This window comes from Dermacentor variabilis, chromosome 8, assembly GCF_050947875.1.
Source record: "Dermacentor variabilis isolate Ectoservices chromosome 8, ASM5094787v1, whole genome shotgun sequence".
In the NCBI taxonomy this organism is placed as follows: Eukaryota; Metazoa; Arthropoda; class Arachnida; order Ixodida; family Ixodidae; genus Dermacentor; species Dermacentor variabilis.
Window position 1 is genome coordinate 169,569,479 of NC_134575.1, and position 27,506 is coordinate 169,596,984.

The following is a 27,506-nucleotide window of genomic DNA, read 5'->3' on the forward strand; positions in this document are numbered from 1 at the left end:
TATAGTGCAGCTCTTATCTCGCTCAACATACACAGTTCTATATATGTGCATCCGGTGCAATGCTTTCCGCTGTATCAGCAATTTCAATGTCATGGCCGACCATGTAAGCAAAAGTAGCCGTTTACTATTTACAATATCCAGAATTGATCAAACGTGAAGTTGTCACCGGCATTCTGAGTGGTTGGAAGGCATAATTTCTTTGAAAAATGGCCGCCAGAGGAGCAGCGTGAACTCGAGCGGCTTTATACACTAGGAAAACTGCCTTAAAATATTTAGACTTGAGGGGAAGCTTCGTTAACAAACTATAACACTGCAATCAGCACTCGTATACGACGAGAGAAATTATTGAGACGTGGGAAATTCCCTTGAAATAAATCTGGTTTGCGAGACAAATGCTTGTATGTATTGAATCTCTTAAAAGATGAAGGGGGAAATATGCGCTCACCGAGAGGGCCTCTTCAGCACGAGACCACCGCGAGGCACCTTACTGAGATGTAGAGAGCTTCGCGGCCGGAACGAAATCTCCCCTCTCCGTCGGCCCAGGGTGGAAAACGCGCTTTCCGATCGCTCAAGGTTGCGCGGATATTAGAGACTTTTAGCAGCGCCACGGAAAGTACGGTATACGGCACGGCATTACCGTTCCGTCTTACCGTACCGCGCCGACCGAAAACGTTTTAGCTGTGCAGGTTGCTCGACACGGAACGGTAATATGACGATGATGATCGTGTCTATTGCAAATTAAAAGTGCTGCGTGCCGAGACCAAGATAGTTAGTTTATATATATGTATTTATATATATACATATATGCAAAACGTCTATAAACCTTTGACTAGCAGCATTTAATTTTGCTGTCAAGCCCAAGTCTTGTTTTATAGGTGCGTGCATGCGGCCGTGGTTAGCCGGTTGACAGCTGGGTCACTGCGACGGCTCACTGAACGTGGTTAGGCTTCTGCAGGATCGCGTTGCAAGTCTGCGTTGTTTCAGAGGTATTTCTCTTTGGGCACCGCATAGGTGAAGTTGACTAAGTGCCAATGTCACATCGCGGCCTGTTTAGCGACGATCTCCTACTGCGCTCTCTGTCATGCAGAGAAATAGACGACATTTGTCTCCTGCAACCGGAGCCAGCGCCACGCCGTAATTTATACGACCGCGGTTTGCTGAATGTGGAGGCGATGGACAGCGAGGAGTTTTACCACTTGTTTCGCTTTCGAAAGATGGACTTGGCAGACCTTGCATCGGCTCTGCTGATTCCCGAAGAGGTCGTCAGCGCCCAGCGCGTCCGGGTTCCAGGCAATGAGGCGCTCTGTATGACACTTCGACGTCTGGCCTACCCCAACCGTTTGTGCGAGCTGGAGCTCTTGTTCAACAGGCACAGCTCTGTGCTGTCAAGCGTCGTGTCTTCAGTGCTAGCTCATATAGAGCACTACTTCGACCACCTGCTGGCTGACATGACTACGCACAAGTGGCTAAACTTGCTCGCCGTCGAGAAATTCTCCGAGGTGAGTCGGCCTAGTAAAACTCCTTCAGGCACGAATCGCGATGGACTGTCGATACATGAGTCACATTTACGCAACTTTATTCGAAGGCACCGGACACTCCATAAAAAGACGTGCATTAAGATTAAATTGTGCATTGCCTAATGATTCATCATAATTACAGTATATCTATTGTGCAGTCAGTAAAGTTGCTTTTCTGCATAACATTCAACAGCTCAAAGTACATGCCCATGTTAAGCGTTACGAGAAATGAAAAATTCCGTTGAGCGCGGCACGTTGGACGCGCCATCCGTTACCTCGGCCTCACGGGCACTCGATCGAAATCAAGCCCAGTCTGCATCGAAATTCTCGAGTGAGATTCGCTTTTTTGCGTTACTCGCTGGATGGAGCCAGTCACGATCGAGAAACTTGTAGTGCCTTAGGCAGAATGGTTGCCTGTAGCAATATCTAGCAGATGGAAGTGAAAGGATGCAGGGGGCTCATTACACCCACAGTTCGATGCACGTTGCTTTTTATTTGCTATCACTGGACATGTTGGGCAAAAATGGCGACACCAATGTGCACATCATGCGTGAAGGAAAAAATGTAAGCTTAATTTTCTTGAGGACCTCGCTCAAATAAGTCAGTTAAGCCGTTTCACCTTGTCAGCTTCCATTTTTAATACATCAGAGGAGATGCACGTCAAAATGTGCTGGTTGCACATTAGAAAACTTGGGGAGGGAGGGAAGGGGGGGGGGTTATGTTAGCATTGCAAGTCAGGAACTCGCTTTGACAAGGTTTGCTCACTTTACCATCCTTAACTTCTATGCAACAACATATCTTTTCAACCTTCCTCCTGTGCTCAATCTTCACCTGTTATTCTTTTTCTCAGGCTGTCCATGCAAAGGGTGCCCCGCTTGACAATTGCTGGGCCTTCATCGATGGGACAGCACGTCAGATTTGTCGCCCAACAGTGGACCAACAAGAACACTATTCAGGGCACAAGAGGCACCACGTGCAAAAATATCAAGCGGTGATGTGCCCAAATGGCATAGTTTGCCAACTGGATGGGCCTTTCAAGGGGCGACGTCATGATGCGGGTAAGTGCGTGTGATCCAAAAGCTCGAGAAACTGTGTGCATGTAGTTGCACAGGTAATTGAACCTCTGTTTTAATTTACTTGCGGTGTGCTTTCAGACATTGGTACCAAATTTGCCAATCTTTTTATTAACTTTATGGCAAAGTAGCTGCTTTCATTTATGATTACTGAAAGCTCTGAACTAAGTTTGTTGGCATTTGAAGAGCTGATTGGTTTTATTTCTGGCTTGTATGCATCATGCTTGCTGTACAACGCCACAGGAGTGCATATCTTTGTGGTTTGAAACTTGACCCTTAGGTTGTTGGCCTTACAGTTGAAATATGTGGCGAGATCATAAAACAGAGCCACTTTCCAGCCCATGAGTCAAGAATAGTGCATCACTGTTGCATGAGAATTAGTGTGGCAACCACTGGCTGAGACAACCTAAAATGTCAAGTGAAAATAGAAAGAGGGAAACGGGCATCGGGTTGTGGAAAATTTAATGCAGGAAAACTTCATATCTGCACGTCTGTCGTGCTTTGGCTGTAGCAATAAAGCTATCGTACAGCACGGTGGAGCAATGGGCCACTTTATTTCAGCAGGAATAAAACAGTTGTTGCAGTAATTGTGAGCTGGCAGACCTGCACATTGACCATTCAAATATACATGCATCTTCTGCATATTGACATCTTGACAAGCACAACAGTTCGTTTCTAAACCACAGACCTGGCAAAATGCCACATGGGAACGGCAGTGTGTCTTCCAATCAAATAAAAGAATGTTTATTATTTGCAAAGCTGGTACATATTAGGTGAAATATACGGAAGGAGGTCCCATAGCTCATAGCCGCAAGGCGACCTGTTTTGAGGTGCATGAAGAAAGTTGGAGTCTAAAATAACACATAGGAAGGAACATTGCTTAAGAGCACATTGCTAGAGAGTAGGCTCAAGTTTTAAAGGTAGAGTTAAAGATCATAAATGTAGTTTTAGATTTATTAATCTGGAGAGTTGAGATTCCACCATTCTGTCAAGTTGTTGAGGTCAATAATGTATGTAGTTTGGGAAAGAATTGATGAGTCTATTCCTACTATTGTCCTGTCATCTGCATAGAGAATAGGTGTGGAGTTAAAGACAGTTGGCAATATCGCTAATGTAGATGACAAAAAATTCATGCAGAACTTCCTCAGGTAGCTCTCTAAGTATGCGTAAGCATTGTGCCACTTGCTTATCTCCAGGCAGCCTGGTGTCATATCAGCATTATGGAACTTCATCTGACCAGTATAAGCTCTTATCAACCTTCATTGATTGTTTGCTGCATGTTTGATAGCGAACATGATAAGGCAGGTTTAATTAAGACAGAGTTCATTACAGCACTTAAACCCATGATCATTGGTGTTAATTAACTTATGGTTAATTTAGCAAAGGTGTTGCAAAAGCATCACTATATTTGCTGAGGGGGATATTCAGTGTTTTATTGATGGTTTGGATGCTTGTTTTGAGCTTGTTCTTTATTGAAACATATGATGTTCTGTGTTGTATGGGTGATTTGAATGAATGTACGCACTGTTCGCCTCACTTTGCTCAGTGCTTGTAGCCTCTGCCTTACATAGGTATGAGCCGTTGCATTTTTGCTTGCTTAAGGGGTATGAACCGTTCATTGTCTTATGTGACAAATTTCTCATTGGGTAAGCATAGAAATGCTTATGCACTTAATCGAAGCGGTCCACTTGTAGAGCCTTTAAGTAAGCCTTTGTCGTCACTTTGCAGTTAGAGATTACTCTAGGAATACTAACATTTATACCCCTGTAAAGCGGGCAAGTTATATGCACTTATGGGGACGGGACTTTAGGCTACGTGGTGCTTAACGGAAAAACAAAGCGCTCACTGTTAAAAAAAAAAGCGACAGCTTAAGAACGTGTTTTTTGAAAGTGTAGATTAAAAAGAAAAATCTTCTAAAACGTTACTGTTTTACATTGTGTTATAGATACAACCTTAATTTTAATATTTTATTTGCAATATTGGGTGACCCAGTTTGATTTAATATCGGTCAAAAAGGCTTTGAGTGAGTGAGTTGGAACTTTATTTAGGTCCTGAGGGGAAATCAATCCGACGGCTCCACCCAGGTCGGGGCCGGTAGACAGAGTCCTTCGGCGACAGCCCGGGCCCTCTGGACAGCCTTCAGCTGAGTGATGAGCTCTGTGCTTCTGAGCGCTGAGTCCCAGGAAGACTGGTCGGGAAAGTGCGTGCTCGCGTTGGCAGGGCACAGCCAGAGCATGTGTTCGAAGTTGTTGTATTTGTGGCCGCAGTGTGGGCATTCAGTAGGAAGGTCAGGATTGATCCTGCTTAGTGTTGTTGGTGTGATGTATGTCCTAGTCTGCAACTGTCTGTAAGTGACGGCCTGTGCTTTTTTGAGCTTTGGGTGAGGAGGAGGAAAAATTCTTTGTTGGCGCTCAATATTTCCTGACCAGACGAGTTTCTGTTGAACCCTGGAATCAACATAGGTTTACTTAATAATGAAATATTTGTTTTTATGTGAGTGTAAAGTGCATCACCACTGTTTCTGCACGATCTTAAAAAAACATTCTTGCATTTCAGGCATTCTCAAGGAAACCAAGCTCTACGAGAACCTTGAGAAAATCACAATGGGCAGGAAGTTCGTCATTTATGGTGACCCAGCCTACCCTTTGCTCCCACTCCTATACAAGCCATTTGGAGGCACTACCCTGCAGCCTTATGAGGCATTCTTTAACAAGGGCATGAGCAGGGTGCGACAAGCTGTGGAGTGGGGCTTTTCTAAGGTTGCCACAGAGTTTGCTTTTGTGGACTTCCACAAAAATCAAAAAATGTCATATCAGAGAGTGGGGCGCATGTACCGTGTGGCAACCTTTCTTGCCAACTGCCATACGTGTCTGTATGGCAGTCAAGTGTCTGACTTTTTTGATGTTTGCCCCCCGTCACTTGACGAGTATCTGGTGCCACATTCCATATGAGATTTCACAGCTAGAATCCCCTTTAGAATACTTGAGCAAATGTCCTTAGCATTTACTTGAGCAACAGAGCATCACTGAGAATGTGAAGGATGGCATGTTAAAGGGACACTAAAGGCAAATAGTAAGTCAGTGTGGACTGTTCAAATACCATTTGAGAAGCCTTGCAACACTTGTTTTGAGCCAAGAAAAGACTTCGTTTACGAGAAAATTGCATCTTAAGGGCCCAAATACCTTTTTCAAAATTAATATCTCCCACCACCCAACTGGGGGAGTGGTGATGTTACATACGCCTTCACCACCCTTTGCTGCTGTCGGTGAGTAAAACGGCACCCGGCAGACGGTGGTACTGCGCCAAGGCAGAGCAGTGGATTTGCCATTGCAGCTGCTTTTCGGTCAAGTGGCGTAGACCATTCGGGAATCCCGCAAAATCACGTGGAAGGTGAATTCTCTGCTACTTGCATTTTGTGCGAGTTTCGCAAGCCAGCAAAACCAGCGCAGCACTATGCGATAACGAAACTACAGAAACGAGAAAGTGTGGGCAGGGCAGAGTCGAGCGAAAACATAAGCTTTCGACCGCCTCTGTTATTATCAAGGGCAATTTCAATTAGTTCTTTTTTCTAAAAATGAAATAGAACTGTGCAAGTAGCACTAATCTATCACTTTATCTTGACTTAATACTTGCCTTTAGTGTCCATTTAAGGGCACGCAGACAGCAGATGTTTAGCTATGTTGCTTCATATAACCTTCGAAGACCAGCTATGTCGTTGGCTGATTTTACGTTTGAAAGATTTTGCAGTGTCGTCTAATGGTGCTGACTAATTCTTGTTCGATCGCCGAACCTTTCCTTCAACAGTACAATGGCATCTGCGTAGCATGATTCGGACGTGGGCAAACCAGAGATAGCTGCTGCTGCATCAAATCATTGAGGCAGATGGTCTGTTCACATTTTTCCCAGAAGCCTGTCCACCTATTGAGGTCCCCCTTGAACGTTGTGAGAAGAGGTTTATTAGCGGCTTATTATGCAAAGTACCGAGATGTGCATGTAGGAAGCAGCTCACCGGCGGCGTTTCGTTGCTGGTATTGTTTACATGGAGGAGGACTAGGAGCCGATGTCCACTGATAGAAGCCGTTCTTCTGACACCATGTTGTAGGCAGAAAGGAAGAGCGAAACGGCCAGACGAGGAGTCACATACGCACATGTTTAATGGTGTCTCAGATAAGTTCTAGCTCAAGAAGAACAAGAGCACGCGCTGCCAGATCACCGACCACGCGCAGTCACGGGAAACTATATCTCCCCGCTTTCACTAGATGGCAGCATGTACAACAGAATGAACTTCTGAAGTGGTGCAGGAGGTGAAGAAGGTTGACACGTTCGGCATGTGTGATGGTATCGGTGATGGCACTTGAGAACACATCCCTGGACGTCTCCTCAAGTGCCAAAATGGCTGGAGTCGACATCGAAAGTGTCTCTGGGGACGTCAACCAAAGACGAAGAGTCGAGGTGTTCCACGAAGCCAAGGCATTCACTAACGAGCAGCATAATAGGTGCACAGAGGAGATTGTAAAAGTATATATTGCTGCAGCAGCCAGCGATCTCAAGCATTGCGAAGGGTAGTGGTAGAGCTTTATGGCTCATGAACACGTCTGACGGCATGAAGAGGACTGTTGCATCAGTGATGACATCGCAGAATATGGGTACGACGGCGAAGGAGCCAGGCGGAATATCTATCCTCGCGCATGGCAGGTTTAGAAGAGCAATCACGATCTTCGTACAATGGTGTGTCACACAGAGGTGGAAATTCAACTTCAGTGCGTGCGCAGTCGATTACGGCTTTATGACAAGACAAGAAGTCCCATCCGAGGATGACGCCATGCGAGCAGGCAGGAATAAACTCGACAATATAAACAACGCCGTGAACAGCTACTGAGAATGGCAAGGCAGTCGAGGCGGTCCAAAAAGATGCCAGCAACCAGCAGCGCGAGCAGAACCAAGCCGTGCGTTGGTGATGTGGCTGTGCAGTGAGTCTTCTTCATAGTTGAGACATACAGCCGTGGCAGTTGGGGTCCTACAAATGTGTCTGGAGTCTCATGTCTGGTGGGCCTTACGGCTATGCCTAGGCATCGCAACCACTAGCAGCATAGGAGGCGACAGAGCGAGTCGTGGTAAGCATCAAAACATTGCAATGTTCTGCCATTGCGTAACCACTATCTGCATCATGTTATCACGACACTTATATACACTGCAAGCTGTAAGGCACCATGCTGGAAGTGTTGTACTGCACTAATTTTTCGATAATGTTCATTATTAGAGGATATGAGAAAAATTGAAATACTGCATTGGCATATGCCAAGATGTAAGCCAAACTGCCCCCTTAGCTGCAACTTGCATCTGCTGATGACGATCCTTCCATGCCCTCTCTCCTGCCATAGCCCAAGCAATGTATTCAGTGTTGCAAGCCCTGTGTCCCCTTCTGGCTTTATATGCTTATGCTTGCAGTTGCACACTGAGCGCCACAACTGTTAACTGCCAGAGCGGCATTGATATGGTTGTACGTTCATAAACACAAATGAATTAACTACCGTGTTCAAAGACTTCCAATGCTTCTTTGCTGGAATAGGTCATTCAAGATGTGCACCTGTGTCATGTGGCTTTTCTGCTGTGTTACTTAGTTTAGGTTGTATAGTGCAGTGTTAATAGTAGGTGTTGTGCAGGCTGCAATGACTGATTGTATGCTTAAGCCTATAGGTATGCAATCAAAGTTGCACTTTGAGCACAACTGCTGTCAGAGTGGTGTTGATGTGGTTATGGTGTGCATTCATAAACACAGTTGAATGAACTACCGTGTTTGAAGACTACCAATGCTTATTTGCTGGAACAGGTCATTCAAGATGTGCAACTCCATCATCTGGCTTTTCAGCTGTATTAGTTTAGTCTGTATAGCATAGCACAGTGTTAAAGGGACCTTGAAACGATTTTGACGATTTTGTACAAACATACTGTGTTATTTAGTAGGTCATCCTGATAATTGATGCATCTAAGTGCTCCACATAAAGTCTGTAATGTATTATAAAGTATTAAGAATGTACATCGCTACCGATCGCAGCACGCCACTTGGCTGAATTTTCAGCTGCCCCTGACGATTTGATGCAAGTTTCCCTAATGACTGTAGTAGGGTGAGCTATCCAATTGGCTGCCCAGGGCACGTCATCAATAATTTTTCCAACTTTATGGTGAACAAATGCTCATTATAGTTGGAATGTTGGTTAATTTGTTTCTATGAAAAGCAAGTGACCAAAACAGAATGCTCTAGGGCAGTTTCTCACTGCACCGAAAAGCACTTCCAGCACAAAGCAAGTGTTTGCTTGTGTTACAACATGCTCTGTGTTGACGAGAGCTCCGCCGTCAGAGTTGATCTCGATTTTTATTTTTGCAAGCACCACAGTTCTCCCTTGTTACATTGTCGCCCCCAAACGTAACGACTGGCAATCTGTCAAGCTGCAAGGCAGCAGACGAGCGTGGAGACTACAGCACCATCGGGCTGTTGCTTGAGTTTATGCCTCCACCAATCCATTGAAATTCCCAGCTCGCCTGTGGCGAGAGGAATACTGGACACTCGGCGCTGCAACAGAATGCTTGCAATGCACGCTGCTCCAATTGCTCTTGCTTCGGGTCGACTGTCATGCGGCTGGCAGAGAGGCTTCGCACGCACGGTCTTAGACAACATGGCGTACTGTAATGACGTAGAGCTAGTGAAGGCGGAGCTTAGCCCCGATCACTTGGTGACTGTGTTGAAAAAATGCATGGCTATGGAGAAGGGTAGCTGGTTATCGTTCGTAGCTCTCCTAACCAATATGCTTCACACAAATTGTGGTACGAACAATTAACTTCAGCTGTATACTACGTCTACAAAATTTGTGCAAACTGTTTCAGGGGCCCTTTAATAGTGGGTGTTACGCAGGCTGCAATGGTTGCTTGTGAGGCGTCAGCAGTTACATAATAAAAGTTGCACCTTGAGCAGTATTGATGTGGTTGCTATGTTGTGCTTTCATAAACACAGATGAGTGAACTACTTTATTGAAAGACTGCTTGTGTATTTGCTGGAAAAAGTTCAAATGTGCATGTTTTGTCCCTTTTCAAACTATCAATTAAGTCTATCATGCTCTGCTAATGGACAGCCTCCTGGGTAACTGAGGTAGTATAGAGCAACTGTTTTGTAAAGTTTGTCCCTGGTTTAATGTCTGGATCAGAATGAAATTTGCAAGAAACCAGTATTGGGTTTCTCTTGTACCTTGATGATACAGTCGAGTGGATAATTATTTTCATTATTATTTCTTTATTTGGCTGAATAAATTATTCAGCATTTCCAGCTGCACTCGTTGGTGCTGCATATAGGCTTGGCGCTCAGCAGCCATGAGGCGCCTCTCCTCTGCGAGGGCCTCTTGTTCAATTTGGCGGAACCTTAATTCTTGGCGCCGCTGTTCTGCTTGCGACTCTCGCTCCATTTGGCGCTCTTGAATTTCCATTTCCTTGAGCCGCATCTTGTCGCTGTGCTGCTTTATCTGCAGCTCCAGCCTCCTTTCCTCAAGCTGCAGGCGACGGGTGTCTACTTCATACTCCCGCTGCGACCGCGACTCAAGATATGCAACCGTCATATCATTGTGCCGTTGCACACCTGCAAAGACAAAGAAGCAATTATGACGACTCAGCACCCGAATGATTACAATGAAACCGTAGCCACGTGCCAGCGCCGACTTCCTCGTGCAATATTCGATAGCACGAACGCTGTCTTTTTTATCTGAGATTCGGCATGACTCGAGTGCTTCTTTGCACGACGGCACAACGCTCCTCTGGCAAGGCGCTGAAATGATGTTGATATTGCTTTACGCGTGAATGCACAAGGCGCTTCAAGGCTATTCTGATCTCTAAGGCTTATTGTTCTGCCAGGCCACTCAATGGAGGCGATTGCACCGCCATGTTTGCGTGACGAAAAGTAGAAACACTAGTTGTCAACCGATACGTACGCAATAAGCTGGTACGGTTTATGCGAATACAAAACACATTATGTTCAGTGGCTGCTGAGTCGGGGATTTCACTTTACTACTTTTAAAACCATATTACTGTTTAAGCAGGTACAGTCTAACGAGGTTTTACTGTAGTCCTCAATGGCTTTGTGCTTCGTGCTGAACAAATAAGTGTTGTTCATCGTGTTCCACATAATTCCGAGCACTTTGGGTGCACCAGATGAGGAATACACTGCCTTCTTTGCTAATGTCACAGCGTGTGGTTATGTTGGAAGATTGCCGATCCAACTGCATTGTTCATTGCCACTCCTCTTGACAAGTTCATCCTCAAATGAAGGTAGTAAAGAAAAAAGTCCAAGAAATTGACTCATCTCTCGGTGGACTACACTGTTTAGAAGACTGGTGTGTTAAACAATGCTGACTTCACTGTCAATCTTGCATGCTGTGCTTCCTGAATGTTTAAAGGAAATGTTCTCAATCTGTTGTAGTTACACAGAGGCATCATCGAAAACCGAAGCAATTTTGACATAAAAGGTAGTCGAAATGCTATTCATTTTCTTTTGTACACTTATAGCCAGACTTGAATGGTGCAGGTTAGCTTAGAACGTATACTCGATGATAAACCAGAATCATGTCAGCCATGCGTTACAAGAAATCTGTTGTAGAAATGAAGAGATAAGAGGAGCATGAGACATCCTGCAATTGCATTCCGTCAAACACGTAGCACTGCACCTACTGTGTAATAAGAATGAACTGGATATTATAGTTAAGCTCTCAAAAATTCAGATTTATGTAACAGCTTAAAAAATTGATGTTTCCCACAATTAGGGGCATATGTAGTCCTGGCTGCTAAGTTAATGTCAATACGCAATGATTGTAACACCAACTGAGGTGTGATAAAGAGAGGTAGATATCGCCTGAGGGAGAGAGAAGTGCAGAAGGGAAGACATGTTGGCTATATCAGGCGTCAATGAATGTGGGAAGGGCATGGTCAAGTGCCAACACATGTCTGGGTTTCAGTGCAACTGTCCCGGCTGTCACCGGACATTTAAATCTGCGAGATTCCCTTGTCCATTCCTTAGCAGTGCCTGGTGTGAGGCAGCCATGCCAGCTGAGTAGGCACACTGAGCCCAAGTAACAAACCCCTTCCAAAAAAAACTTTGCATTAATCTTTGTATGTGCCAGTGGTATATGCTATTTGCAGTTTGTTCTCTTTACATTAAATATATGTTCGTGTGCCATTTATGTCACCGTTTCTTCCTTGTGGCATAAGAAGCGCCTCTGACTCTCATGACTTGCTTCCCAAGGCGTTTAATAACACAAGCTACTGTGTCATAGTAACATGTTTGGTCTTACCTCTTATTGGGGTCCGTCTGTTGTATTGTGGGGCTGGGTAGTCCCTACGGACACGATCCAAATAGGAGGGGGATATTGTACTCTGGCTGGTTGTGTCCAGCTGACTTTCCGTTACTGGCAGCTCTTGAGGGGAAAAATAGTGCCAATTGTTAGTTACAATGGCAGTGCATTACTTAAAGATTACGCTGTACTGACAATTCAATATGTATGCTGGGCAAGGTAAGATAAGTTCGGCCAGGCATGTCCGGCGACCATGTGTATTTTGAATGAAAATGCTATATTTGGCTGCAAAGTGGCAAGACAATACTCAATCTTGGTTTTGCGCCAAAAAGATATGGAAGCTCCCAGTCAGGCAGAAGCGCCTTCTGCAAATTTCACTTAGCTGGCAATGAAGTTCTTGTGGCTATGGCTCTAAAAGTATGAGTCAGTACCATTGATTCTTGCTAACTATTGCAGTGTACGACTGCTGTGATGAGGTGAAAAATCACGAACATGGAACATTGCAAAACATTGGTCAGTCAATTATATGACTGACACACAGGGTCTGCATGTGCTCGTGGTTACAGGTTATGTTCTTTTGCGAGACAAGATTACTCCAGGATAGTTACTCTTGACAAAACCACATTTTAGGGCGAATACACTTGGCACATATAAAGGAATTTCAAAAGCCTGTGGGTTAACAAAATGCATTTCTAGAACATCTCTGGTCTCTTGTTTCTGCTGTGGCAATAAGGCCAGGAACCGCTCCACAAAGCTGACTGTGGGGGTGCTCTTGGGCTAGGTTGCCAGACAAGAAAAGAAGCATGCTTTGGGACAAACAGGAGCATTTCTGGGGTATCTGTCTTGGCTATACAATCATATGGAATAGTCAAAATTCAATGGCAATTCAAATAGTCAATGGCAGGTACGCATTGTTCTCGCATCCTCTCCACTGTATTTCAAATGAACTGAACACAGGGCATGCTCTTAAGGCTTGATATGAAGAGCAAAAGCTCCAAGCCATGTGACAATGCCCCACCCCTCTGTCGCTACACCCATGCAGATTTTGTTATTCCTGAACATCATTTTGGTACACCTGACATGCTGTATATTTGTATTGAACGGGCAGTGTTAGTGCGAAAAGGTAGTGGCACATTATTCTTTAACCCCTTACTCTCCAATGACGAGATAACTTACCACCACACGGAGCATATTCTTAAGCTGATGCTGAGTTAACTTGTGAACTATTGCAATTTAGGCAAAAAAGGCTAGTAAAAAATTTAGCAGAACTTTCAGAAAGAGCACAATATATGCAGATCCTTAAAAATATTACATGCTTCTACAAATATTTCTTGAAATTTGTCACGGCATTAGGGGTTAAGGGGGACGTAGGTCCTCAACACCCCATTTTTTTTTCTGTTAGACGAATAAACTTGTAGGAAGTATTTAATCGTGTGCTGATTACAAATGTGCAATTATATTTTTTTCTAAACTAATCCACACAAAGTGCAAATTTGGGATGTGATGGGGAAAAAAAATGTGGCTTTAACAGACAGACCCAAAATTAGGTAGGAATATTCCTGCATGTTCAATAGGTCCTACGTTGATTTTTAATGTCTATCTATTTTAGCTAAAGGTACGAACTTGTATAGCACAATTTTGCAAATGTGCCTTTTAGTACATTTCTACAAGATTTTTAAATGTTGCACTGTGCTGAGGCACTGTATTTCGTTAGCATGCACTTTCTGACTCACTGAGTGACTGAAATGGGTAAAATACAACCGAGTGAATAGAATGAGTAGTAAGGGGACTGTGCCACTCCCAAAATTAGAGAAAAAACCAAAAACACAGCGAAGAGTGTACAAATGTACATTTCACACTACAAAACATGCTAGCTTTCTTTTGAAGCAGCATTAGGGTTCATTTTTGGCTGCAAAGATGCTCCTTCATATGAGACTAAGATGCTATGGCGAACAGTTCTGGAATTACGAACAGAGCAAAATGGGCCATGTATTGTGGTCCTTATGGGCAAAGCTGAACATTTCGTAGGATACATTGTTGTATTCCTCAAGAACACACCATTTTGGGCTAGTTTTTAGCCAGCAGGTGGCACCATGATATGTAGATTAGTAATCATTGTTTTTTTTTCTGTCTCCAAGATCGATATCCTTAAGACTGATGGCAGTAGCATTTCTTGAAGTTGCTAAACAAAATATCTGCTCACAGATATATAGGCAATTCCAAAGATAGGTGCCACCTTCAAGGCATTGTTACCTATATTATGTTTTCGTCCAAGTTTCTACAAAACGGCAGGCGAAGGGCTGTGCTCCATGCACACATTTGTATTTGAGTAGCCTCTGAATAGCACCACAACATATTACGCAGAAACTTAGTAGTAAGCATATGTGACACAGATCTAAGAACCACGCATGGACTTGGATCCTGCTGTCGTGTGTGGAGACGCAGAAACTTATCCTCAGTGGTCCGGTTTCTGTGTAATTTCATGCAAGCAGTAATTGCGGCACTTGAACTTTCACAAGTTAAAGAATTTTTTATGCAACCTCTATTTCAAAACTTTATTTCATGGACATATTTGATTTATACCTACACTGTTGGAAACTACATTTATTTACATGGTAAAGAAATTTTGTTGCAGTTTGTTGTGAAATAACCCTGTGACAAAAGGTTTATTCAGAACATTGTTCACTCACCTCTGAGTGGTGGCCGTGTGGTCATGCATCGTCGAGCATTCTCTCGATTCTCTGTCGTGACTGCCCGGTCATGAACTATAAAAGATTACCATCGTGAGTGCACAAATGATATCATTTGCATGTTGTACTGTTATATGTTAAACTACCATTCTCCCACAAAAATAGCCAAGGGAATGCCAAATGTCTTGCAATCTCTCTTTGTAAAGAGGTTGCTGCTGCTCCTTGTTAAGAAGTATAGCCAAGGGAATGCCAAATGTCTTGTAATCTCTCTTCGTAAAAAGGTTGCTGCTGCTCCTTGTTAAGAAGTGTCAGCTTGTATGAATAAAAATGGGAAACGATGTTCTGCTTCTGATCATTACAAGTTGTGTGCCAACTGAAGCTGGTAGCTCACTTTTTTGCAATAGCACGTAAAATGCACTTCCAAGTGACCGTGAGTCCTACACCTATGATACTGTACCTCGCAAAAAACAAACTAAAGCACCTGCAAACCCCCTGTTCTTCTCACAGATTACATAACAAAGGCCTATACTTTGGCAGTCTTGGTGCTGTGAGGTAGCATACAAGGGTTTATTGTCAGGTTGTCAGTTCCTAAGCTGGCTCTTGCAATAAGTACTGCATTCAAAATGTAGTGGTGATACGTTGAATGCAAACTATAAATTTTTTATGACTGAATTTTACTGAAACGCTTTACTAAGATTTAAAAACCAAAAGTGTTGTGTCATCAAACAAGTGAGCCGAGAGAATTTCGTGTGCATGTAGGAAAATGAACATCGTGTGTCCAATTTGCTTATGAGAGCCAAATCAGTCTTGTCAACTGACGTGATGAGCCCCAAGTGCATGGCTGCCAGGAAACTGTACTAGAGAGGCACAAGTATCATCATCAGCCTGGTTACGCCCACTGCAGGGCAAAGGCCTTTCCCACACTTCTCCAACTACCCCGGTCATGTACTAATTGTGGCCATGTTGTTCCTGCAAACTTCTTCATCTCATCCACCCACCTAACTTTCTGTCGCCCCCTGCTGCACTTCCCTTCCCTAGGAATCCAGTCCGTAACCCTTAATGACCATCGGTTATCTTTCTTCCTCATTACATGTCCGGCCCATGCCCATTTCTTTTTCTTGATTTCAACTAGGATGTCATTTACCCGCGTTTGCTCCCTCACCCAATCTGCTGTTTTCTTATCCCATAATGTTACACCTATCATTCTTCTTTCCATAGCTCGTTGCGTCGTTCTCAGTTTAAGCAGAACCCTTTCCTAAGCCTCCAGCTTTCTGCCCCGTAGGCGAGTATACTGGTAAGACACAGCTATTATACATTTTTCTCTTGAGGGATAATGGCAACCTGCTGTTCATGACCTTAGAATGCCTGCCAAACGCACCCCAGCCCATTCTTATTCTTCTGATTACTTCAGTCTCATGATCCGGATCCGCAGTCACTACCTGCCCTTACTACCTGCCCCCCACTTCCAGTGCCTCGCTACCTATAGTAAACTGCTGTTCTGTTCCGAGACCATTAAACATTACTTTAGTTTTCTGCAGATTAATTTTTAGACCCACTCTTCTGCTTTGACTCTCCAGGTCAGTGAGCATGCATTGCAGGTCCCGAGTTACTAAGCAAGGCAATATCATCAGTGAATCGCAAGTTACTAAAATATTCTCCATTAACTTTTATCCCAAATTCTTCCCAATCCAGGTCTCTGAATACCTCCTGTAAACACGCTGTGAATAGCATTGAAGAGATCGTATCTCCCTGCCTGACGCCTTTCTTTATTGGGATTTTGTTGCTTTCTTTATGGAGGACTACTGTGGCTGTGGAGCCGCTATAGATATCTTTCAGTATTTTTACATACGGCTCGTCTACACCCTGATTCCATAATGCCTCCATGACTGCTGAGGTTTCGACAGAATCAAACGCTTTCTCGTAATCAATGAAAGCTATATATAAGGGTTGGTTATATTCCGCACATTTCTCTATGACCTGATTGATAGTGTGAATATGGTCTATTGTTGAGTAGCCTTTACAGAATCCTGCTTGGTCCTTTCGTTGACAAAAGTGTAAGGTGTTGCTGATTCTATTTCCGATTACCTTAGTAAATACTGTGTAGGCTACGGACAGTAAGCTGATCGGTCTATAATTTTTCAAATCTTTGGCGACCCCTTTATTATGGATTAGGATTATGTTAGCGTTCTTCCAAGGTTACGGTACACTCGAGGTCATGAGGCATTGTGTATACAGGGTGGCCAGTTTTTCTAGAACAATCTGCCCACCATACTTCAACAAATCTGCTGTTACCTGATCCTCCCCAGCTGCCTTCCCCTTTTGCATAGCTCTCAAGGGTTTCTTTACTTCTTCCGGCATTACTTGTGGGATTTCAAATTCTTCTAGACTATTCTCTCTTCCATTATCGTCGTGGGTGCCACTGGTACTGTATAAATCTCTATAAAACTCCTCAGCCACTTGAACTATCTTATCCAAATTAGTGATGATATTGCCGGCTTTGTCTCTTAACGCATACATCTGATTCTTGCCTATTCCTAGTTTCTTCACTGCTTTTAGGCTTCCTCCATTCCCGAGAGCATGTTCAATTCTATCCATATTACACTGCCTTATGTCAGCTGTCTTACGCTTGTTGATTAACTTGGAAAGTTCTGCCAGTTCTATTCTAGCTGTAGGGTTAGAGGGCTTTCATACATTGGCGTTTCTTGATCAGATGTTTCGTCTCCTGCGATAGTTTACTGGTATCCTGTCTAACGGAGTTACCACCGACTTCTATTGCACACTCCTTAATGATGCCCATAAGATTGTCGTTCATTGCTTCAACACTAAGGTCCTCTTCCTGAGTTAAAGCCGTATACCTGTCCTGTAGCTTGATCCGGAATTCCTCTATTTTCCCTCTTACCGCTAAGTCATTGATCAGCTCCTTATGTACCAGTTTCTTCTGTTCCTTCCTCAAGTCTAGGCTAATTCGAGTTCTTACCATCCTATGGTCATTGCAGCTCACCTTGCCGAGCACGAACACATCTTTTATGAAGCCAGGGTTAGCGCAGAGTATAAAGTCTATTTCATTTCTAGCCTCGCCATTCGGGCTCTTCCATGTCCACTTTCGGCTATCCCGCTTGCGGAAGAAGGTATTCATTATCCGCATATTATTCTGTTCTGCAAACTCTACTAATAACTCTCCCCTGTTATTCCTAGAGCCTATGCCGTATTCCCCCACTGACTTGTCTCCAGCCTGCTTCTTGCCTACCCTGGCATTGATGTCGCCCATCAGTGTAGTGTATTTTGTTTTGACTTTACCCACTGCCGATTTCACGTCATCATAGAAGCTTTCGACTTCCTGGTCATCATGACTGGATGTAGGGGTGTAGACCTGTACGACCTTCAATTTGTACCTATTATTAAGTTTCACTACAAGACCTGCCACCCTCTCGTTAATGCTATAGAATTCCTGTATGTTACTAGCTATATCTTTATTAATCAGGAATCCGACTCCTAGTTCTCATCTCTCCACTAAGCCCCGGTAGCACAGGACGTGTCTGCTTTTTAGCACTGTATATGCTTCTTTTGTCCTCCTAACTTCACTGAGCCCTATTATATCCCATTTACTGCCCTCTAACTCCTCCAATAGGACTGCTAGACTCGTCTCACTAGATAAAGTTCTAGCGTTAAACGTTGCCAGGTTCAGATTCCAATGGCGGCCAAGTGTAAGCAAATGTAAAAGCATGCGCGTATCATAGCGTACTAATACTACTAATCTGCATACATATTTCCTCAATAGCCCTCTCTCAGTTGTCTCATCGTACATATACCTCGGTCTAAACATCACCAGCAACCTTTCCTGGCACATGCATGTCGACATATGTAGCAATGCCAATCGCATGTTGGGCTATTTGCGCCGAAACTTCTCATCTGCACCATCATCACTGAAACTAACTCTCTACAAAACATTAGTTCGCTCCAATATAGAATTTGCATGCGCCATTTGGGACCCGGCTAACATTACACTCATAAACAGCATAGAAGCCATTCAAAATCATGCAGCGCGTTTCATCTTATCAAACTACTCCCAATATGCTAACGTTACCTCAATGAAAACACTTAACTTGCCAGAACTTTCTTTCCTTCGTAGATACTTTTGCTTTCATAAAATCTACCACCACAACCCTTTGTTGAAAGAACAGCTTATCACCCAACCGTCATACATGTCATCTCGCTCTGACCACAGTTTCAAAGTTGGTGTGCCGTGTTCACGTACTAAACTTTGTAGTAATGCATTCATGCCTAGCACAAGTGAAGATTGGAACCATCTTCCCACCACCGTTGTAGCCACCCTGGATACTGACACCTTTAAAACCACCATTCATGAAACGCCATGTTGAATGTCTTTGTATCGTGCGCATTTTTTTTGTGTTATGTTCGCCCACTAGATTCTGTAATGCCTTCGGGCCTTGAAAGCATTTTATATAAATAAATAAAATAAAGTGCACTCAAGCTTGTAAGAGAAACAGATAAAATAAGATGGTGAGTTTTGCCACTTCGAATAAAGCAACAGTTGTATGACAAGAGCCAGTTTAAAGGCTCTTTGAAATAGTCTTTGTCTTAGTTAAGAGTACTGCCTAGACACGAGTATATCTCAAGACATGCATTCTTACAGATGTTTTGCCAGTGCATTGCAATAAGCAGCTACAAATGGTTAAACAATACACTTCTGTAAAGCCACGGCATTACCCCTCTACTTTTACAACGTGTGGCCATCAGTTTGTCTCACCTACTTGGGCACACCATCATGTGGTGATGCAAGTGTAGCCTATTTCCAGTTTCATTGTTACTGTGGTGAGGGCTACCTTAAAATGAAGTTCATGCGCTGTTCTCACGCCCTCTACAGTGCGCAGTTGTTGCAGTTTACTCCGAAAACACCCAGAGTGCAAGACGATTGTGTTATACAGAGAGAGAGATGGCAAGGAGAGGAAAGGCAGGGAGGTCAACCAGACGTCCGCTTTGCTGCCCTACACTGGGGGTGAGGGAAAGGGAAATGAAAGAAGAAAAAAGAAGGAAGTGACGACTGTGTGCAGTGAAGCACCATGACAACAAAGTGGAGTTCTATAGCTGGTGATCTGCATTGATCACATCTGGGACAACTAAAGGGCCAGTGGTCGTTGTGCGAATAGGAGGCTGCGGGCGAGTTATGGGGCTTACTCAAGAGTTGCAAGCACTGTATTAACAGCATCCAGTACTTCCACTGCACTTCGCGCTGACAGAGTATTCAATTTGCTGAAAAGGACACGAAGGGTAGTTATAAGGGACCAAAGCATCACAACCACTTGCCGGTCTTCGGACAATTTATAGGGAGTCGGCGCTGTGGACTCTACCGTGGTGCAATGTATTTTTTTATGCGATTGTGGCTCTGGCTGTGGCACCGGCATTGGTAACATTCATTTGTTCTGCTGCCAAAGACATCTCTGCAACTGTTTTCATGTGAGAATCATTCCGTGTCCCATTGGCTGCCATTCCTAGTCTAGTCGCATACTTTCTCACCCTCACCTTCTGTCTAGCATCACAAAATTTTCCAAAGCCCAGCTGTTTGAAAGAAACTCATTATTTTGCTTCTCTTATACCCATGTCACAGGGGCACCCACAAACTCCTTTAGTATAAGGGAGCACTACACTTTTTAAGGGGGTTTGACCTCAAGGAAATTGTGGTTGTGTCACAAGGTCAATAATGAGTTTTTAAAGTAGCCACCAGAGGCACATTCAGCAGCGTTTGGTTTTTGTACAACTACAAGAATGTAAGTTCTAATTACGTTTGTAGCTATCATAATTAATGCTCCTACCATAATATTCTTCAATATATTTGATGCAAAAAACATACACCTCAGTAAGAATCAAAGCGTGCTTGCTAAACATAGCAGTGCTGACAGCGACGGTAGCCACCCTGTCCTTGTGTATGTTTTCCTGCTCAACTAATCAGCAGTGCGGTAAAAGTTATGTTAGCGGGTGTTTTCATCTGGCATCCTTGTAGGTCGCACGTAGAAAGTCGACGCCACCACAGCAGACTACAGGAATGTAATTATAAAGTTTACGCTACGGATTACAGGAGTGTAGTTGATGAGCAAAACGAGAACAAGTTGAAAGCAGGGGCCAACGTTTCCATACATTCTTGTACGAAAACATTGGCTCCTGCTTTCACCTTGTTCTCGTTTAGCTCATCGCCTTAAATTTCCATCTCTCGCCTTCCCTGTGTTTTCCCAGGAATGTAGTTGGTGTCTTGCCTCGTGATGCTGGGGTGCAGCAGTTATAGCAATGTGTTGAATGTATGCAGTAGCATTCGTAGGGAGCTAAACAGCAGCAAAAGAAAGCACTAAAAGTACGCACCGATTCCCACACAAGGTTAACTAGACATAAGAACTTACTCTCAATAACACTCCTCGTCATGCACGTGGAATTCTGCCAGGATGTGGCTAGCATGGCCAGCCACTTATCGAGAATGGAGGCACAAGCGCACGCACTATTGTTGCTTTTTCAGAGGATTTCGCGATGATACAGCTGACACCATGGCAGAGCACATCAGCACAGTGATGACAACTTCCTCTTTGCTCGAATCAAACTCCATAGCTGTTGCCGGAACACAAAACCAGCGAAGTGTGCGCAAACTGCGTAGATCCCTATAGAGTTTTCGTTGAGGACAATAATCTCCCGGATCGTGACTTGCACGTCTCGCTCAACCGGGCTTGCCGGTGTGAGCATCGGTTGGATTCAGTCACTTTTTTGTCTCCAGTTGCAAATGGTTGCACAACCCCTTCAAGTTGCCTGTGTGATTGCAACTTAACTTGAATTTGCTTCTTTTGGGTAGAAGGACACTCCCAAATGTGAATGCAAGGAAGATTTGTCGCCAGTTGCAAATGGTCGCACAACCCCTTTAAGTTGCCTGTGTGATTGCACCTTAACTTGAATTTGCTTCTTTTGGGTGGAAGGACACTCCAAAATGTGAATGCAAGGAAGATGATAGGTTTCAATGGTTGACACAAGTGCAAAATATTTTGCTAGACATGTGCCTAGTGTTTGACACCTCACAGTTAGTCACTGCACAAATTTTTTGTAGCATGGTGGCATAGCAAATTATAGCACCTAATATGACATGTTAAACCATACCTGCATTAATGGGTTCCTTCATACCACTGAGACCCATACAAGATGCTTGAGGGCTGTTGCTGTCACAGGTACCATAACCACAAATGGTGCTCTGACTTCTTTCATTAATTTGTGGCTCAGCTGTGTCAGCAACAGCACTCAAACAGCTGTGTGGTCTTGATGGTGTGAAATCCTCCAAGACTGCGTGGATGCCCGGATCATCATTTTCATCAGCGTACATCCCATGCAGCACTGATGCTGCAGGCGACACATGTGTGTCACCATCTGCATAAGAGAGATACATTGCTGTTCAACATTATGTGGCACAGAAGCATGACAGAAGCATTAGTTTCATTGGACGTTTACAAGACTTCTGCAACGTGAAACAGTCACACATTCTCACAATAGTATGAACGTTCAAACATATCGAAATGCAGATGCTCATTCATAAACTACTGCTAAGCTTCCACTTAGGCTGGCACAAGCAGATTGCGTGCTTTTGAGGGGATTTGTTGATACAACAGCTGAAATACTGGTATTAAAGGCAGGTGAAATAAAAGTGCTGTGTGTTTCTTCTGTCTATCTTCTCCACCTCACGCTATACCTACAGTCGTATTCTGCTGATAACAACTATCTAGGTTTGTGATCATCCGGTGTATTTGCACTCATTACGACTACAGTTCCACTTAAGTGACAGCATGACTGAAGTCGCATCATTGTTCATTGCTCTGCTGCGAGCTGTTATTAGCCCTGAAATGTGCAAACAAAGTATCACAATGAATAGATGTGTAGCAACTTGTTGAACTTTATTTCTGGCCATAGCGAGTACATTTGTACTAAAAATAGGAAAATTTTATTCCAATTAAAACGTCACCACTTCGGTTGAACTATCTACAACTGACATTTTCCTGCTCCCTATCAATATCGGTACTATGGTCTTCACGTTTAAGTTTCCAACTCTTACATTAGCATTTCGAGGCTTAAAGTTTAGCATAGCATATATGACAACTCGGGCAAATCGGAAGAAACGAAACACCAAATGTGTGCTTAGATCCTTACCGAAGCAGGACTGGCCGCCGCCGGCGGATTCCGTAGCAGAGTAGGCTCGCACAGCCTTGGCTTTGCGTTCTGCTGCAGCTGAAGTGCGCACCGACTGGGCTGCAGCAGGCTGCGTGTGCGCTGCAGTCGGTGCGTCGCTTTCAGCGGCGCTCTGACAGGCTTTTCGCTGCCTGCTCTGGCGGTCCACTGCGCGCGGCTTGTATCCCCACTCTCTGGCCAAGTCGGAGATGTACTGTAGCAGTTGATCGCATTCGTCAACTGCTTCTTCCACACCCGACCTACGCCGAAACACACACTTTCAGGATCGAAGGTCCGGGGCACAGCAATGACTTTGAAGTAACGTGCATAGAATATACTCACTTGCCACGGTTCTTACTGTCCTTGCGGCGAAATTGGATGAGGAGGAGGTCGAACCTCTCTCTAACGCGGCGAGGTGTACAAGGCTTGCCCGTTTTTTCCTGGACGACTTTGGCGACTTTTTGCCACCTCATCGGGTCGCACACTGGCTGAAACTCGTTGACGACTTGAAGTAATATCAAGTCGTCTGTCCGCGTAAACCGCACGCGAGAAACGGGCACACGTGGTGCGCATTCCATGGTGGACGCCATTTCGCAGTGTGAGCTGTGTCTTGGCTTGGACTGTCTTGGTTGACGAAACTCGGTGCCCACGTGACCCACGTGACACTACTTGCCGTCTCGTATACCGCGCGGAAAATGTTTACGTACGGTAAAGCGCGCGCATGCGCAGTCTGCAGCCGGTACGGTATTTCCGCGCTTTCCGTACGGTAACTTGGCGCTGCTAAAAGTCTCTACTGTCTATAGCGTATAGCGTACGCTATAGTTGCGGACGCTAAACTAAAACTGTCTATTGTGTAGCTCTAGCGTCTAGGAAAAAGCTTAAACAGGTGCGGGGGCGCCACGCATAGCGTGGGAAGCTAGCCGCCGGAATAGCTATCTCAAGTACTGCTGCTGGCGAGGGCGAAATACCTTCGTGTAATTATAATAACCCTAATAGGACTTCTTTCAAAGAAAAAACAAAGAGAAGAAAAAGAAAAGGGAAACGGCTCAGAAGGCTATACTACGAGAGCTATGACTGATACTTTTCTATATATATGTATTCATCTCATCTATGGGATCGCATGCGCGCTCTGTTGGTTTTAAAGCGCAACCGTGGTAGGGAAACGGAAGGCGATATAAGCATGCGTGTCCATGATACGCACACGACAAACTGCCTTACAATATTTAGAATTGATATATATATATACACACACAAAAGCCAATATAGGCTGCTCGACACTATCTCGCGCGTTTTTATAGCGAAGTACATCAGAACCGACTCGTCGTTCCACAACAACCATTTCCTGAGTGATCGCCAGATATATGCCGAATAACTTCCTGTCATTCAATAAGAATGTCTCTCTTTCATGCAGCCTACCAATTCGCGCTGTTTCGGTTTAGCCAAAACAATTTATCATTCGAGGCGCACTTGCCAAGTTTTCCTCCAGTTAAAACTGCCTGCGATGCCTATAGTGCAGCTCTTATCTCGCTCAACATACACAGTTCTATATATGTGCATCCGGTGCAATGCTTTCCGCTGTATCAGCAATTTCAATGTCATGGCCGACCATGTAAGCAAAAGTAGCCGTTTACTATTTACAATATCCAGAATTGATCAAACGTGAAGTTGTCACCGGCATTCTGAGTGGTTGGAAGGCATAATTTCTTTGAAAAATGGCCGCCAGAGGAGCAGCGTGAACTCGAGCGGCTTTATACACTAGGAAAACTGCCTTAAAATATTTAGACTTGAGGGGAAGCTTCGTTAACAAACTATAACACTGCAATCAGCACTCGTATACGACGAGAGAAATTATTGAGACGTGGGAAATTCCCTTGAAATAAATCTGGTTTGCGAGACAAATGCTTGTATGTATTGAATCTCTTAAAAGATGAAGGGGGAAATATGCGCTCACCGAGAGGGCCTCTTCAGCACGAGACCACCGCGAGGCACCTTACACGTGTGCAATTCCGCGATGACAAGCACCTTGCCGCTGCTTGTCTAAAGTCCCGTGGTTTTTTCAGCGTTGATACACGATCGCGAACATAAGTGCCGCGTTTCAAAGCGCGCACATGCAGTGCTGTGAGGTACAGTCATGGAAGTTGCTTATCATACACATCCAGAGATGACCAGAGGTATTATATGTGCAATATTCATACTATGGTTCGACGACTTTGCGAGTGTGGCTCGATCAAGGATCGGTATGCGTGCTCCATTATAGTGTTGACATAAATATATTAGGCAGTTTTAGCACCGCCGTGTGGTAAACACGATAACTGAACCGTACGTCGAATGTCACTAGGCAAGCCTACACTCCATTTGATACATCAGGTGCATCGCTGTGGAAGCTACGCTCGAAGTCCGGTCACCAAAATTTATTACTGCGCGCGTTTCCGTCTATGCTTCGCAGCGTGCCAGCGGCGTTTTCTCGCGCGAGCATGCACGTGAAGCTGCCGCGACGGGCAGCAATTAAAAAATACCGAAAAGAAATTTTTTTTAAAAGAACGTGTTAGCAGCCGTATAAGTACACGGATGGTTTCTATAGGTAAATTCTTTTTTTTTCATTCCGAACTGAGCTTATATATGGAAAGCTTTCTGAAAAATCGGGTCAAGAAACACCGAACTTTTTCTAAGTGCGAACGCAGCCACTGCAAGAAGTATCTCAAGCCTCCACAGCGTTGCACCTGATGTATGAAACGGAGTATAGCAACGCTAGCAACAACGCGTTTTCAGATTTGTCGTAAGTCTATCCGGCTGCGCTAAAACTGTGTTACCAGACGTTAATGGCTGCAAATGTTCTTATTTCTCCAGTGCATCAATGTGGGCCTAATCACACTTTCATTAAACTTGGTGCACCTGCATGTGCTGCGTATTGATGGAAGATGAAGAGAACTGCTTGTGCTGCCAGGAGGTGCAAGAGATTAGGAAAAAACAGAAGCGCACGCAGTGCGTAACAAGTTCAAGACAATTCAGGACTGTGTGCCTCAGCAGGGCAGTACTGGAAGTGGCACTTGCCCAGAAAGGAGTCGAACCGGCTGGACAAGGCAAGAAGCAGCACAGAAGGAAAGAACAGTTTACGAAAATCGCAAAACAAACGTGAGGGGCGGCGACGGCGGCGGCAGATCTCTCGTAGCGTCGTTCAGTAAAGCGCAAGACGGAAAGAGGCATGCCTGCACATGTCAGCACGCCGGTCCGCAGCTCGGTTGGCTCGGTCTCCGCCCATGACGTCACTCTCGCCGGTTCTCTCCTCTGCCAACGTCCTCACCCGGCGCTCCGGGAAGCGATGGGGGCGTGTCCGCACGGGTGATTTAGAAAGCGATTTCCGCCCGTTATATCAAAAAAACGAAAAAAAAAATTCGGAACCGTAAATTATTAGGTCTGTTCTTCCCAATCCCAGCAATTCATAGAAATTGAAAACCGTTTCAGCTTCCCTTCAACGCCTCCTTTAACTCCGCCACCAGTTGGCTTGGCGTTGCACTATCTTCGGCATTGGCCCACGTATGGGGAGGGCTTAACGCCTGCTTCAACTCTGCCGATGGTCGGCTTGGCGCTGCACTAACTTCGGGATCGGCCAACGTATGGGCAGTGCTTAGCGCCTGCTTCACCTCCGCCGTAAGTCGGCCCGGCGTTGCACTAACTTCAGGATCGGCCAACGTATGGGGAGTACTAAACGCCTGCGTGACCTCCGCCGTGGGTGGGCCCAGCATCGCACCATCTTCGGTATCGACCCACGTATGGAGAGTGCTTAACGACTACTTTACCTCCATCGCGGGTTGGCCCGGCGTCGCACTAACTTCGGAATATCTCCAAGTATGGGGAGTGCTTAACGCCTGCTTCGCTTCCGAAGCTGGCCGGCGCGGCGATGCACTATCTTCGCGATCAGCCCACGTGTGGAAAGTGCTTAACGCCTGCTCCAACTCTGCCCCGGGTCAGCCCGGCGTTGCACTATATTCGTGATCGGCCCACGTATGGAGAGTGCTTAACGACTGCGTCACCTCCGCTGAGAGTAGACCCGCAATTGAACAATCTTCGGGATCGGCCCACGTCTGGAGAGTGCTTAATGACTCCATCCCCTCCGCCGTAGGTCGGCTTGGCGTTGCACTATGTTCGAGATTGGCCCACGTATGGGGTGTGCATAACGCCTACTTTATCTCTGCCGTGGGTCGGCTCTGCTTTGTACTATCTTTGGGATTGGCCCACGTATGGTACCGATTCATAGGTCCGTGCTTAACGCCTTCTTTACGTCCATCGCAGGTCGGCCGGCGTCGCACTATCTTCGGAATCGGCCCATGTACGGGGAGTCCTTAATCCTGCTACTCTATCAAAGCTGGCCGGCCCGGCGTCGCACTATCTTCGGAATCGGCCCATGTATCGGGTGTGCTTAACGTCTGTTTCTCTTCCGAAACTGGCCGGTCCGGCGTCGCAGTATTTCAGATTCGGCCCATGTATGGGGAGTGCTTAATCCTGTTACTCTACCAAAGCTGGCCGGCCCGGCGTCGCATTGTCTCCGGAATCGGCCCATGTATGGGGTGTGCTTAACGTCTGCTTCTCTTCCGAAGCTGGCCGGTCCGGCGTCGCACTATCTTTGGAATCAGCCCATGTATGGAGAGTGCTTAACGACTGCATACCCTCCGCTGTGGGTAGGCCCGACATTGT

General features: G+C 45.0%; 3 protein-coding genes across 3 annotated transcripts in view; 1 reads left to right on the plus strand and 2 right to left on the minus strand.

The window, feature by feature from the left end:
- The window catches only part of LOC142590721 (uncharacterized), a gene marked incomplete at its 5' end in the record, with an annotated part of 285,438 nt that overhangs the window by 199,859 nt on the left and 58,073 nt on the right, over window positions 1-27,506 (minus strand). The gene's annotated exons all lie outside the window — the stretch shown is intronic.
- On the plus strand, window positions 594-9,945 carry LOC142590720 (uncharacterized). Its single transcript, XM_075703148.1, has 3 exons — window positions 594-1,499; window positions 2,368-2,575; window positions 5,147-9,945. The coding sequence occupies exons 1-3, from the start codon at window positions 1,032-1,034 to the stop codon at window positions 5,539-5,541; spliced, it is 1,071 nt and encodes a 356-aa protein (XP_075559263.1). The 5' UTR covers window positions 594-1,031; the 3' UTR covers window positions 5,542-9,945.
- LOC142590719 (uncharacterized) lies at window positions 9,866-23,585 on the minus strand. The gene is made up of 6 exons (XM_075703147.1): window positions 23,157-23,585; window positions 22,797-23,074; window positions 21,759-22,022; window positions 14,610-14,684; window positions 11,920-12,042; window positions 9,866-10,214 (listed from the first exon to the last, which is right to left on the minus strand). The coding sequence occupies exons 1-6, from the start codon at window positions 23,402-23,404 to the stop codon at window positions 9,868-9,870; spliced, it is 1,335 nt and encodes a 444-aa protein (XP_075559262.1). The 5' UTR covers window positions 23,405-23,585; the 3' UTR covers window positions 9,866-9,867.

Coding starts and splice junctions, on each gene's coding strand:
- LOC142590720 (XM_075703148.1), top strand. CDS start 1,032: ATGTCACATCGCGGCCTGTTTAGCGACGATCTCCTACTGCGCTCTCTG. Junction 1,500..2,367: donor CCGTCGAGAAATTCTCCGAG/GTGAGTCGGCCT, acceptor TCTTTTTCTCAG/GCTGTCCATGCAAAGGGTGC. Junction 2,576..5,146: donor GGGGCGACGTCATGATGCGG/GTAAGTGCGTGT, acceptor CTTGCATTTCAG/GCATTCTCAAGGAAACCAAG.
- LOC142590719 (XM_075703147.1), bottom strand. CDS start 23,404: ATGGCGTCCACCATGGAATGCGCACCACGTGTGCCCGTTTCTCGCGTG. Junction 12,043..14,609: donor CACACGGCCACCACTCAGAG/GTGAGTGAACAA, acceptor TTTCCCCTCAAG/AGCTGCCAGTAACGGAAAGT. Junction 10,215..11,919: donor CAGACGGACCCCAATAAGAG/GTAAGACCAAAC, acceptor TTGTCTTTGCAG/GTGTGCAACGGCACAATGAT.